The sequence below is a fragment of the Argopecten irradians genome, unplaced genomic scaffold (genome assembly GCF_041381155.1).
Source record: "Argopecten irradians isolate NY unplaced genomic scaffold, Ai_NY scaffold_0458, whole genome shotgun sequence".
NCBI lineage: Eukaryota > Metazoa > Mollusca > Bivalvia > Pectinida > Pectinidae > Argopecten > Argopecten irradians.
The window spans coordinates 30,728-45,439 of NW_027187925.1; the positions used below are offsets into that span (position 1 = coordinate 30,728).

At 34.2% G+C, this 14,712-nt stretch overlaps 1 protein-coding gene across 1 annotated transcript; it reads right to left on the minus strand.

The window, feature by feature from the left end:
- Window positions 1–5,125: 5,125 nt before the first annotated feature.
- On the minus strand, window positions 5,126–10,098 carry LOC138312755 (COMM domain-containing protein 1-like). Its single transcript, XM_069253520.1, has 3 exons — window positions 9,837–10,098; window positions 6,694–6,981; window positions 5,126–5,291 (listed from the first exon to the last, which is right to left on the minus strand). Exons 1-3 carry the CDS (start codon window positions 10,092–10,094, stop codon window positions 5,187–5,189), a joined length of 651 nt encoding a protein of 216 aa, XP_069109621.1. The 5' UTR covers window positions 10,095–10,098; the 3' UTR covers window positions 5,126–5,186.
- Window positions 10,099–14,712: the final 4,614 nt, after the last annotated feature.

Sequence of the window (14,712 nt, forward strand, 5' to 3'; positions counted from 1 at the left end):
TCAAGGACTTATATTTACATTTCCGTTTTCACTTTCCTATATAACCTTACTAACCATACAATCGTTTATACCTGCGTAAACGCAGAGGGGCTGCTGCGCAAGTACACAAACCGAAACACTGACTTCCGCGCATCCGGTTAGGCCAAAATATAAGCCATGACAAAGGTTCCATATCAACATCAGTTTGAATGTAATGGAAAGCATTGTATTAATATCAAAAAATATAAAAATTGAAAACATATGGAATAAATGGATTAAACACGATGAAGTTATTTTGGAACTATAGTTTATTTACTCCCGGAACTTGACACATTTTCCCGTCAAATTGGAGCCAGCTGTTTCGCGATTCCATCAATTACTCAGCTAAAACGAAGGTTTATTTCACCGGTACACTAAATTTAAATGAAATGGTCGGTCGAAATGTAAATATAAGGAATGTTTTTAATTTTTTGTTGTTTATTTGTGTGTAAACTGCATTTTTTGTACAGATATTTCAACATGACGCGCTGCGTCATTTAAAATATCTGCACAAAAAATGCATTTTACATACCAGTAAACAAAAAAAATAAAACTCATTCCTTAATTAAATGGTGGACTCTGAGAAACATTACTTGTACATGTATATGGATGGTTTGCAGTTTGAGATTTTCTATATTTTTTGTAAAAAGATACTGTGCAGGCACTACAGACATGTTCATCACAGGAAATATCACGGCATAGAACTTTCTTCAGGTATTTGAGGAATGGTCCTCAAGATACCTTTCTCCTCGACTTTGGTTTACATCGTTTTTCGCAGACACAGCATATTATATCCTTTGTCATTATTAAAATCTGAAAACAAATAAAACAAAATGTGAATAAAATGTTTCAATTATGTATTGCATGTGCCATACACGTGTAATTTTATATTGTATATACCGTATTCGCCATGATTAGGGAGTAGAGCATTTAAAACAAAACGAATGTAATAAAGGGCCGATTATTTGAGAACTAAAATGTGTTGTACAGGGGAAACATTACCATATTTGAACTGTCTCCATATTCATTACACGCTAATCTGTCATAGTAAACATTTCTGATGATAGGTATTCCTTTTCCAGTAGAGTTGAGTGGCGCTTATAGGGGGAGGGGCGCTAATTACGGCGAATAAGGTATGTCAGGAGAGGAAATTATAATTTGTAATTAACTGCTTTTGATTAGAAATGTGTGTAATTTACAATTGAATAAAAGTCATGCTTATCTGATGAAGAAAAAAATGCTTGTAAGACAACACTTTGTGTATAATTTCAAAATCATGAAAGGAGGCGACAGGAAAGGACGGGCATGGACAACACTTACTTGTATGCTTTAAACACAAGATTCAAAGCATTTTTTCTAAAACGTCTTAAAAGATGCATGAATTAATGATTTCAAGAAATTTTCTGAATTATTGCAGAATTTAGTTCAAGGGCTTCCTTGTTTTTTCATTGCTTTAAAGGAAATGAAAAAGGGAAAACCTTAACGTAATTTTAGGATATAAAAGAATGAGGATTGATGCTATAATCTAATACTTCTTCACATTTTTTCATAAAATCCTCAAGACGTTTGAAACATGAAACCATAAAAAAAATATAAAATATATGGAATTTATAATTTTGGTCACAGTCAGGATCAATCTTATATAAAAGATGCTTCAAATAGAAAACAAAATTGTGTGATACATTGAGTATAAAGATGTATGTAATACTAAAATTATTTTGTTCATATTCTGGATAGATTCCACAATTTACATAAATAATTTGATTTTAATATGCTATTGAAATAAAATGAGAGATGATATTATAAAATGAATAATTAATTCCGTTGAATTAAAAAAATCAGTGGCCAGTGCGTGTTTCGAACCTTCTATCTTTGGAGTAGGAGGGAGGTAAGTTACCGTTACGTCACTTTTCTAGTTAGTCACGTGACTAGCAACTTGCAGACGACAACAACCATAGTCGTTTTCTGTTCCGATTACAACATATTGTTGTCTATATCGGTACATATATTTCAAGACACCCTATTGTTTTAAAATTATTTTATCAAGCTGCTTTACTAATTCATTAAAGACTTTTCAGTGATCATATGCCTGTTGCCCCAGTTGTACATAGATACATTGACACCGGGGTAGGACTTTGTTGACAACTGAATTACTTATTTTTAATGACTGCAACAACCACCTAAAAACAAAAATGATACCGTAAAAATCTTCTTAATGTAGCATTAAAATACATGTATGTATTTATGGTCGATTGAAAGTTCTTTTCCGGCATCTGTTCGAACGACAGGCGATGTACGTCGGTACCTCCCTTGGTGTGGTGGCATGTTTACATCTAGTAAGTTTTCCAAAAACATCTCAAAATGCAGATAATATCTATGATCTTAGATCTATTCAAATCCTGATTTTCTCACTCTCGCTTCAGGGCATACCTAGTTCCGGGGTCATTACCACACGATGTTCTTGTGAGAAGTTTTGTCCAAGTACCGCTGCTCAATGTTAACAAAACGACGTTTTTAGCTCACCTGGCTCAAAGGGCCGGTGAGCTTAAGTCATTGCGCGGCGTCCGTCCGTCCGTCCATCAACATTTCCTTGTCCTAGAGTTCTGCATGGATTCTAACCAAATTTGACCAGAAAGATCCTTGAGGGATTGGGAACAGGGTTTGTATAAATTTTGGCCCTGACCCCCAGGGGCAGGAGGGGCGGGTGCAATAAGGGAATTTTTTAAAGCCGATCGGTTAACAAGCTGACCAACAGGCAGCCATCTTTGGTTTTGATACTTGAACTTTTGCATCTATTTCTCAGAAGAACACAAATCCTCCTTTCGGGAGTGCATTAGGGCTTTCCCTGACCATGTTCAGATCTACACTGACAGCTCAAAAGATGGTGATAATGTTGCGGCAGCATGCTGTACATCTAATCACTGTTCCTGTATCCGACTCCCGGATGTTGCCTCCATTTTCTCTGCGGAAGCATGTGCTATCGGTCTGGCGCTTGACCATATCGAAGAACACCGCATTGAAATTTAAGAGGAAATCATATCTGTTCCGACTCTCTTTCGGTCCTTCAGTCTTTGATCCAAAATCTTTTGATCCGAACATTTCGATAATCTTTACACTTAATCCTAAACTGTCCAGTCGGAGAGACCGCAGAGAGGAAGTTGTTCTCTCTCGGCTTCGAACTGGACACACATATTTTACACATTCCTATCTACAATGTATTGAAAGTGGAGGATCCTCCTACATGCATATGCAATGCATGTGATTCACCTCTCATAATGGAGCATATTTTAGTGCACTCTATTTATTTTAAATACATACGAGATAAGTTTTACGAAGTCTCTGACATGTATACTCTGTTCCATGTCGCGAGACATAATCGTATTTTCAATAATTTCAAATAATTCAATGTTGCTTGTTACGAGCATTTCCATTGGCTTAAAAATTTACTTTATCAGCCCATAAAGGAAAAAATGGCGTCGCCGTTTGTAACGTCGCTTCTGATTGGCTGAGATGACGGCGTAATAATTTCATAGACAAAAGAGTCCCAAAATGAATTTTAAATGTTGAAGAGATTATCTTTAGTAAATTGAATTATAAGGATTAATTTGAATAGATTTTTTATGTTATGGAGATATAACACAAAAATCTGAGTGTACTCTCATCATAAACCGCTTCGCGGTTTATTAAGAGTACACTCAGATTTTTGTGTTATATCTCCATAACATAAAAAATCTATTCAAGTTAATCCTTAAAGAGATCGGCATTTAAACAAAATATGACCGTTTTCTCATCTTATCATCGTATCAACTCAACATTTCATCGTTTCATCAATATTGTGCATGAGTTTTCTCATGTGGTTTAGCCAAAACTATTGTATCCCATGCAACTCTTTTTTTTTTTTTTTTTTAAATCACCATTTACAATCTGTGTTTTATTTCTTACTTGTTTTTTTTTTTTTTTTTTTTTCTTTTCTTATCCTGATCTTTTAGATGCAATCATTGTTTATATGCCTAACTTGTAGTTTGGCCCTAAATGACCTTAGTTGTCGGTTCCAATTGGGACCTAGTTGTGCAAATTGCAATTTTGGACGAAGCGGACTGGATGGCCGACAGACCGCCATCTTGAATTTTGATAATTGAAGTTTACGCTATTTTCCCCTCATAGTATTGAAGGGATCTGTCTCAAATTTAAAATATTGGTCCCCCTCTTTGACCCTAGTGGTAAATAATGATAACCGACAGGCAGCCATTTTGGATTTTGATAACTATGCTATAGCACAGGTACCTGGCACGAATTTCTAACCAACAGTATATACCTGGTATATTAGTGTATTATATGTATATATACTGAAATAGTATATATATATATTCTGTTGGTTAGAAATTCGTACCAGGTCCCCATGTTCTATTGTTTTTTAAGTTTGTTATGCTTTTCATTCATTCATAAGAAAATGCTAAATGATTTCTTATGTAGGATGTAATATGACTGATCAAAAGCTATCTTTAATTTTGACTTTTTATTGTGTGACTAAAGAAATCTAGCTTCCTCAAAATAAATCTGTAGTGTCTGCTTGGTCCCGAGTTATGCATATCCATATTGGAACAATGGCAGACAGTGGCCATATTGAATTTGACAGTTGAAGTGTGTTGCTGCTTAGCAGACTTAATTTTGAAGTTTCCCCATGTGTATTCAATTTTTTAAAGGAATAAAAAACAATTTCTCTATAATATGTGCAATACAGGGTGAATATTGCACCCACAATTTGAATGGTATTTGTATGCATGTATATATGTAAATTCCGTCTTTGCATATTACAGAGTTAGCTCCCTTACAGACAGATATCGATTGTTACGTCATAGTTTTGTGAGCACAATTCACATTGATTGTTTTCTCCTAAAAGTATTATGTTGCACTCACAAACACATGACGTCATAATCAATACCTACTTGCAAGGACAGATAACTCTGTAATTAGCAAATACAGAATATATATTGTATGTATGTAACAGCTGGTACACATTTCTTGAATACAACAGATATATGTCTCATATATTTCAGATCATGAATCTGCTGTTATGAAATTAAAAAAGAAAATGCATACAACAAAATACTGTTGATACTGTTGATATTTTTATTATTATTTTACTATTAAACATATATACATTAATGTTATTGTTGACTGTATTTGCTGATTTCACTTTCAATGTCCTTCATACTTTGTAAAACTGACAACAATTTATTCTCATCCATTTCAAATTGGACAACCTCGGTATTCTGAAAGGAGAAAAGATGTTAACAATTAAGAAAATGCTATCTCACGAATTAACCACACTCTACAGACAGTATCTACAATTTTACTTCATCTTCTATTCCAAAGGACCTATAGCTTTCCTAACTTCTGATTCCATAAACAGATTTTTTCCATAATACAACCTGTACATTTAAACATCGTAAAACCAACCAGTCCTTCACGCAATCTATAGCCCAAGATTACTACAGTTCGTGGGTATAAAGACCAAGTGATTAAGATGTCTCGGCATCTTATTACCACAAGCCCTCCACCTCTAAATCACAGGTTTGAATGCCTTGAGGAGCAGTTGCAGGTGGCGCGGGTTGGTAGTTTGGGTTGGTAGTTTTTTTCGGGTACCCCTACTTTTTCTCACCTAAACCTGGCACATCCTTAAAAGACCCTGGCTGTTAATACTTAAACTAATCACACTAAACCAAACCTACGGATTCCTTCATACAACAAATTACCAGCTAATTCTATATTTAAGGTGAGGCAATGGTTGTATTTGCTCCAGAAGTGACATATGACAAAAGAATTTTTTTTCCTGCATAGTCTTCTGCATTCACATAGTGTATCTAAAGCTTAGTAATTCATTCATACAACAAATATCTTCTATTGATTCCTTCACGCAACAAATTTACACTGAAATTTCAAAATAGACTGGTTTTTGATTTGGTAAAGCTTAATTGTTCTTCAGTGATTGAATGAGTTAATACATGTATGTAATATATATGCAGCTTACCGATTCCTTAGTACACACCGGAGTAGCCTACTGTTCCCCAACTTAGCAAGCAAAGGATATTCAGTACTATACATTCAGGGAGAGTACATGTATCAGCGGAAGTGAACTGATCAAAACTCCTTCATATATAACCTACAGTTATTTGGATCTGTTGCAGTCTATGAAACTTGACAGATATGTTCGCGGTTGGAAAAAGTTACATATATACTATAGTTAAAGTGTAAAGTAATTGATAAAAAGCTACCTGGTACTGCAGTAGCAATTGTGCAATTATCTATATGAAACAAGAGAACAGTTAACATTGATGTAGACTCTTGAGAATTACTTGAATTCTTCTTATTTTACTAAATTTCTTCTTATTTTAATTCTGAATGTAAGCACTCATCATAATATTGGGTTGTGTAATGAAAAATTTGTAAGGGTAATCAGTACCTGTTCATACAATTTTTAGAAGTAATTGACAGATTTTAATGGGTATTTTACTTGTGTACTCGGCTTAACTGGAGCACTGTCTTTCAAAAATTATTTTTATTTTCAGAGTTGTAAAACAACTTTAAAACAAAATTTACCAAAATAGCTTATCAATTAACTTCTGAATTCTCTCCAATGATAGATACTAGCCATTTCAACGCCATTTTCCTTACCTTGGTGCTGCCTCCTTGTAACTGTAATTCCATGATGGCAGTTGGTTCGTTTATCTGGTCCACATTTTTAGACTGTGATTTTACATCAATTCTCCATGACACTTGCTTTAAACCATTGTTCCAGTTGGTATTTACCACTAAAGTGTCATGTATTTTGTTTTTATGTGATCTCCAGAACTTTCTCAGGGCGTTAGCCTGATCTTCAGTGAGAGCTCCTTCACGTCTTTTCATTTGTGACACAACAAAAGCTTCCAATTGATTGAAATCCATGTCAGCAGATACCATATTCTGAAACCAAATTTTCAAAACATTCAGTTTTATGCATCCTAATAATGTCACTCTAATGGTGCCATTTTAACAACATCAATGTAATGATGACATGCTAATATATTTAGTAATACATCATCCTAATGTCACTAATGATGATGTCCTAACAATGTCACTCTACTCTAATGATGCCTTCCTAATAATTTCACTCTAATGATGCCATCCAAATATCACTCTAATGATGCTATCCAAATATCACTTTAATGATTCTATCCAAATATCACTCTAATGATGCTATCCAAATATCACTCTAATGATGTCACCCTAATAATGTCACTCTAATGATGTCATCCTAATAATGTCACTCTAATGATGTCATCCTAATAATGTCACTCTAATGATGTCATCCTAATAATGTCACTTCTAATGATGTCATCCTAATAATGTCACTCTAATGATGCCATCCTAATAATGTCACTCTAATGATGTCACTCTAATGATGCCAACCTAATGATGTCATCCTAATAATGTCACTCTAATGATGCCAACCTAATGATGTCATCCTAATAATGTCACTCTAATGATGCCATCCTAATGTCACTCTAATGATGCCATCCTAATATCACTCTAATGATGCCATCCTAATAATGTCACTCTAATGATGTCATCCTAATAATGTCACTTCAATGATGTCATCCTAATAATGTCACTCTAATGATGCCATCCTAATAATGTCACTCTAATGATGTCATCCTAATAATGTCACTCTAATGATGCCATCCTAATAATGTCACTCTAATGATGCCATCCAAATAATGTCACTCTAATGATGCCATCCTAATTATGCCAACCTTATGATGTCATCCTAATAATGTCACTCTAATGATGCCATCCTAATGATGTCACTCTAATGATGTCATCCAAATAATGTCACTTTAATGATGTCAGCCTAATAAGGTCAAAGTAATTATGCCACCCTAATGTCACTCTAATGTAAATTCAATGATGTCATCCTAATAATGTCACTCTAATGATGTCACTCTACTGATGATGTCATAATGTCACTCTAATGATGTCATCCTAAAAATGTCACTTTAATGATGTCAGCCTAATAAGGTCAAAGTAATTATGCCACCCTAATGTCACTCTAATGTAAATTCAATGATGTCATCCTAATAATGTCACTCGAATGATGTCACTCTACTGATGATGTCATAATGTCACTCTAATGATTCCATCCTAATAATGTCACTTCAATAAGGGCTGTGGATTGTCTAACATGTGGCGATCCAATCCGATCCACGATTCAGGGTTGACGATTCACAGATCGGACCACAAATCACCAGTTAGATAGAAGCAAAAGATTCAATTGAAGTAAAACTGTTTTTATTGATAAATCAATACTGCTCTTATTTTGATAAATGTTTGATTGATAATAAAACCATTTTTAGCAGTTTTACATTCCTTATCATTAAGCAATATATAGAGTTACAGGGGAAGTACAGCAGGATTCGGTCACTGCAACTGTAAAAAAAATCAAATCATTGTAATTTTGAAATGACGTCATCTCAAAAATACTACTGCACATCAATTATGGCATGAATCAAAACTCAAACCATCTGTGAACTGGTACACTGTATATAAATTATCATGGTAAGGCATAAATCACTATATCAAACATTTTTACTGTTACTTTTTTTTGGTCAAATACAGAAAAACATTGAGATTAAGAAAAAAATGTTTAAATCTGTTTTAGGCCTATAGTTTTTAATTTTAATCAGGTTATTTATGATTTTGACTCATAATTAGCCTAGTTACTTTCGTTTTTGACATGGGGTCCACATCTACAGTACTCAGTAGCCTAATATAATATATTCGTATTTTTACATATTTCCGACCCATAATGAAAACAAAATCAATATATAATCTCTTTACATCTCTAGAATTCAATAATTATGTTTTATCGTTATTATTATTATTAAGGATTATAATCTTTTACATCTCTAGAAATCAACAAAATTGCATCGAAGCGTGGATAGGAAAATAACATGTTGCTAGCTTTACTTCACGCAGCTCTTGTGTACTTCCAGTCTACTTCAAAGTGAAAACATTGATGATATTCAGATTTTATTGTACATTCCTTCACATTTTTGAGCTATGACAGCATTAAATAAGGTATTGCTTTTTGCTTTTGAAAGATCGCGATCCACAAATATCAGGAGTAACGAATATTCGTATCCGATCTTTCTCAATACTTCGTGAATACTCGAGTACTCGGAATACTCGTTACAGCCCTAACTTCAATGATGTCATCCTAATAATGTCACTCTAACGATGCCATCCTAATGATGTCACTCTAATGATGCCGTCCTAATAATGTCACTCTAATGATGACATCCTAATGTCACTTTAATGATGTCATCCTAATAATGTCACTTTAATGATGTCATCCTAATAAGTTCAAAGTAATTATGCCATCCTAATGTCACTCTAAAGATGCCATTCTTAAGATGTCACTCTAATTATGATGTTATAATGTCACTCTAATAATGACATCCTTATGTCACTCTAATGTCTTTAGTAATGACAGAAACATATGTGCATAATATATGTTTCTGGATATGATGCTATCCTAATGACATCACCAATGATGCCACAATTATAACATCACTCAGCTCTCTCTCTTTAATGATATCACTCTAGTAAAGTCATTCTAAAGATGAAATCCTATTAATCTGTAGCCCTGATAATTTTTGTGATGTCACGGCAAAGAGATAGATTTACCAATGCAACTTTGGATTCATGTGTTTGTATTTGTAATGGTCCATTCCGGTCCTAATGGGCGTGTTTATTTACAAAATTACCGATCGGTTTACCTTCATTAACCCAGAGAATCTGGATACAAGTCTAGTAAATTCTTCATCACTCATATCAGGATATATCTGGCTCTTAAGGAATTCGTCTGTAATCTCATCTTCTTTGTAGTATGTTCTCCTCGCTAGACCATTGAGCAAAGCGATAGTATTTTTCGTCTCTTCCGCCATTTTGCTCTCATGTGATCTACTTGGCGTTTCTCTGAAATCTGATTGGTTTAAAATGTATTCGCTGCGTGATGACAAAATGGCAGCCTCCATGATGTTCCCGGCTGCTACCGGTGTCGCGTGAGAATCGTAAGTACCGTGAAAACCGTCAGCACGCATGCGCATATCGACATGTTACAGATGTAAACTTCCGCCGTGAAAACTGTCAGTTTAGCCTGATGGTCATTGCACCTAAACCTCAGTTATTTTACTGAATATGTCTTCTTCGAGACACATTGTACATTGGATATCATAAATAATGGATGGTATACAAGGTGAACTGGACTTACATAGAATCATTTTGTATTTTTTTTTTTAAATATCAGTCGATATATTGCCAAATATTCTGTTCCCACGTGTGCACATGTCAGCATGTTGACATTGTTGTACAGTAGGCCTATTCTCCCAATCTTCCGGGATTTTCCTCTTGTTATACCTAATAATTTTATATCTAGTTGAATATGGAAAGAAATGTGTATTGGCGGATTGTAGCCCCATTTAGTAAACAAGATGAATTTGAAAATATAGCTTTATTTACCTACCAAAGATCAATATGCCAAGTCAAATCACTTGAAAAAATATTGCATTTGCAAAATTGGTTACCATGATAACATTTTCCTATTAAATCAGTTTGAGCATGTGCCTCATGTAAAAACTTATGTTTTCATTATAAATGTAAAATCATTTTTGAATAATGTGACACATTTATCTAATCTTTAAAATGGAATGTAATTATAATAAAGTTTTATGAAGCACCATTTACATTTTTAATGAAATAATAACAAAAACAGAAGACTTTTAATTATGGTTTGAATCCTTGCAGTGGGTATTTTTTTCATTGAAAAAGCTAGATTTTCTTGTAGTTTTAAAAATATGCAATTGAAATAATGAATATATATTATTTCCACAGATAAGAGTAATCCATATATTATCTTATACCAAAAAAAATGGGTTTTTTTTGCAAATTTTATCTTCAAAAGTTGTATGGTCTGTGACTTGTATTTCTGGCATAGAAAAAGTATTTAAAGTGTTCTGCATATTTTTCTCCGCCTCTCTTATGTTTTAAACTTTTGATATTTACCGACTTTGCTGAAGGTCGTATTCGCAAAATTTTTAAACAATTAAAATAAAATATTGATTTTTAGCGTGTACACGTTTAAAATAGCTTGGAAGTATCAGATCTGGTCTGATCTATTCCGATCTGTACGGGTAATCATGATGTCAAGGGCCAGTCTATAGTGTTTATATGTCTCTGTTTCATTATATATATTTATCTGAACTCTATATATATATAGCTAGTGACCATTAAGGCTCATAGGCCTCTTCTTTTAATATTTAGATTAATTTCTCTCTTATTGCAAAATGAATAGATTGTTTTATACTTCTACCAGAAATTGGGGATTTCTATTATCATTGCATTACACATTGACTTAGAGCTTATTTTAACTTTAGCAAATATTCATAAACATTTCTACAGCATTTCTTACAATTGTCTTTCCTGTTACACTTATACTATCTGAGTCGAGGTCACTACTGTTATAAAATGAATATCTCTCTTGTTGCAAAAATGAACACAATGCAAACTTGAAAATGTCTTTTCTCATTACATTAAACATTGGCTTGAAGTTAATTTCAACTAAAAGCATAATGTTCTTGAAAGTTTCTTAACAATAATTTGTTTAGATATTATTCACATTGGTACTCGTGCTACATCTGTATACTATCTGACTTAGTTGTCATTCCTGTTAAAAGGCGAAAATCTGTTGACTATAGATTTGCAGTTATTGTATTGTCTTTTTAAATGGTTGTTAGAATGTAAAAAAATGAAAAAAAGCAATACTGAACCCTAGACAGTTTAATCAAAGTACTTAGACTTTAGTACTTGTGCATGTCTTACCGGCGTTAGTACTGTTACATGACATGTCTCTCCTGTGAAAACTTTTTAGGTCACCTGAGACGAATTCTCAAGTGACCTATTCTAATCACCTTTTGTCCGTCGTCGTCCGTCGTGCATCGTATGTCCGTAAACAATTTACATTTTCGACTTCTTCTCCAAAACTGCTGAATCAATTTCACAAACCTTTTAAGGCATAAGGCCAATCAAAATTGTGAATTATATGGTCCCCACCCCCCAGGGGGCTGTGGGAGGGACCAAAAGGGGTAAAATTGAGTAAAATTTCAAAAATCTTCTTCTCGACTCACAGATGTGGTAGAATCAAATACTCTTCATAGATAGAAAGGTCTTAAGGTCCTTTACAAAAATTGTGAATTATATGACCCTGGGGTCTCTAGTTTCCCCCTGGGGAGGGGGTTAAGTTTACTATAGTTTATATTGGAAAAACACATTTTTGAGCATTATTTGGTCATTTGTAATAGGAAATGAGTCAAATCTTGTCAGAATTATCAGTATGAGATGGCCATTTAATCCTATTAACAAATTTTCTAAGACTGGCCCCCAGGGGTCTTAGGGGCGGGGTCAAAAGGGGTCAAATAGGCTAAAATTTCAAAAATCTTCTTCTGAAATTCTGGAAATGGTAGAATCAAATACTTTTCATAAATAGAAAGGCCTTAAGGTCCTTTACAAAAATTGTGAATTATATGACCCTGGGGTCTCACGTTTCCCCCTGGGGAGGGGGTCAAATTTACTATAGTTTATATAGGGAAAACACATTTATGAGCATTTTTTGCTCAATTTTCATTGGAAACAAGTCAAACTTGGTTAGAATTATTAGCCTGAGAAAGCATTTTAACATCATATCCATATTGGTCCAGGCCGACCCCCTGGGGGCAGAGGGGCGGGGCAAAATTGTAAATTAAATGACCCTGGGGTCTCATGTTTCCCCTTGGGGAGGGGGTCAAGTTTACTACAGTTTATATAGGAAAAACACATTAATGAGCATTTTTTGCTCAATTTTCATAGGAAATGAGTCAAACTTGGTTAGAATTATTAGTCTGAGATAGCATTTTAATATCATATCCACATTGGTCCTGGCCGACCCCCTGGGGGCAGAGGGGCGGGGCTAAAAAAGGGTCAAATAGGCTAAAACTTCAAATATCTTCTGAAATTCTGGAAATTGTAGAATCAAATAAATATAGATGGAAAAGTCTTAAGGTGTTTTATAAAAATTGTGAATTATATGACCTTGGGGTCTCACGTTACCCCCTGGGGAGGGGTCAACTTTACTTTAGTTTATATAGGAAACACATTATTTGCCCAATTTTCGTAGGAAATTTGTCAAACTTAGTTAGAATTATTAGCCTAAAATATAGCATTTTAACATCCATATCCGTCCTCGATGACCCCCAGGGGGACTAGAGGGGCAGGACCAAACAGGGTCAAAATGATTAAAATTTCAAAAAATACCTCTATGTTCACAGGTTTGATGGAAGCAAATACTCTTCATAGTCTAAAAAGTCAAATTTATAAATCACTGACCAACTTCAAGGCCCAGCATATAGTGTTTATATGTCTTTAATTTGTTTCATTATTTGTTTCATTATATATTCTAACTCAGGTGACCGTTAAGGCCCATGGGCCTCTTGTTTGATATAACCACTTACCAGTCCATCACATTAAAGTTGTGAAATTAGAGGCTTAAGAAGACTATTATATTTTAAGCATATTGTCAATTAATTTACCAGAAGTATAGGTGTAATCTGCATGTATTTGTCACTTCTGTTATAACAATTGTCCCTCCTGTTAAAATAGAAGAGATAACAGAAGGGACCATTATAGGGGTGACCTTTTATGAAGTTTTTCAGAAATTCAAGACTGTAAAGAATCTTAAATTATACAGTCATGTGCTTTTATTTGAAGTGTGGTTTAAAGTATGTAATCCGGGCAATGTATCTTTTTCGTCTCAACACCATCAGTTTTTACAGAACACTTGTAACGGTAGTTACATTTCAAAATGTACACATCCGTTTTTGTGTACCCTTTTTAGCTCACCTGGTCGAAAAGACCAAGATGAGCTTATGCCATACCAGGATTCAAAATTGTACAAATGATGGGGTTGACCCCCCGGAGGCCTGAGGGGCGGGGTCAAAAAGGGTCAATTTGGCTATTTCTATATAAACAACTTTTCTGCAACTGAGCATGGGATAGCACTCATAATGCAATGGTAACATCCTTATAGGGTGGGGATTCAAAATTGTACAAATGATGATGCTGACCCCCCGGGGGCCTGAGGGTAAAATTGTAAAAAATAATAGGGCTGACCCCATGGGGCCTTCCTCTCTGAAACTATGTATTGGATAACATATATGTATGGTATCTATAGCATCATTATATGGTTGGGATTCAAAATTAAACAAATCGTGGGGTTAATTTGTTTTTGTTTTTTGAATCATTAATTACCTAATTACAGAATTACTCAACAAAAAAAAAAAACAAAAACAAAAAAAACCAGGTGAGCGATACAGGCCCTCTGGGCTTTTTGTTTTATTTTCATATTGTATTTAAGACTTCCATTTAAGTTCTTGCTTCCATCAACTTCAGTAATGAATAACTAATTTAATGCATTTTTCGAAATTAGTCCGATAATATTAAAGCTGTTTAGCCCATACAAAAACACCACAGTTACAGGAGTGACAATAAAACTTGGGACAAGCATTTCAAATGCCAAATTTTCAACAATTTAAAAAAAAAAAAAAAAAAAATTCTACATTAAAG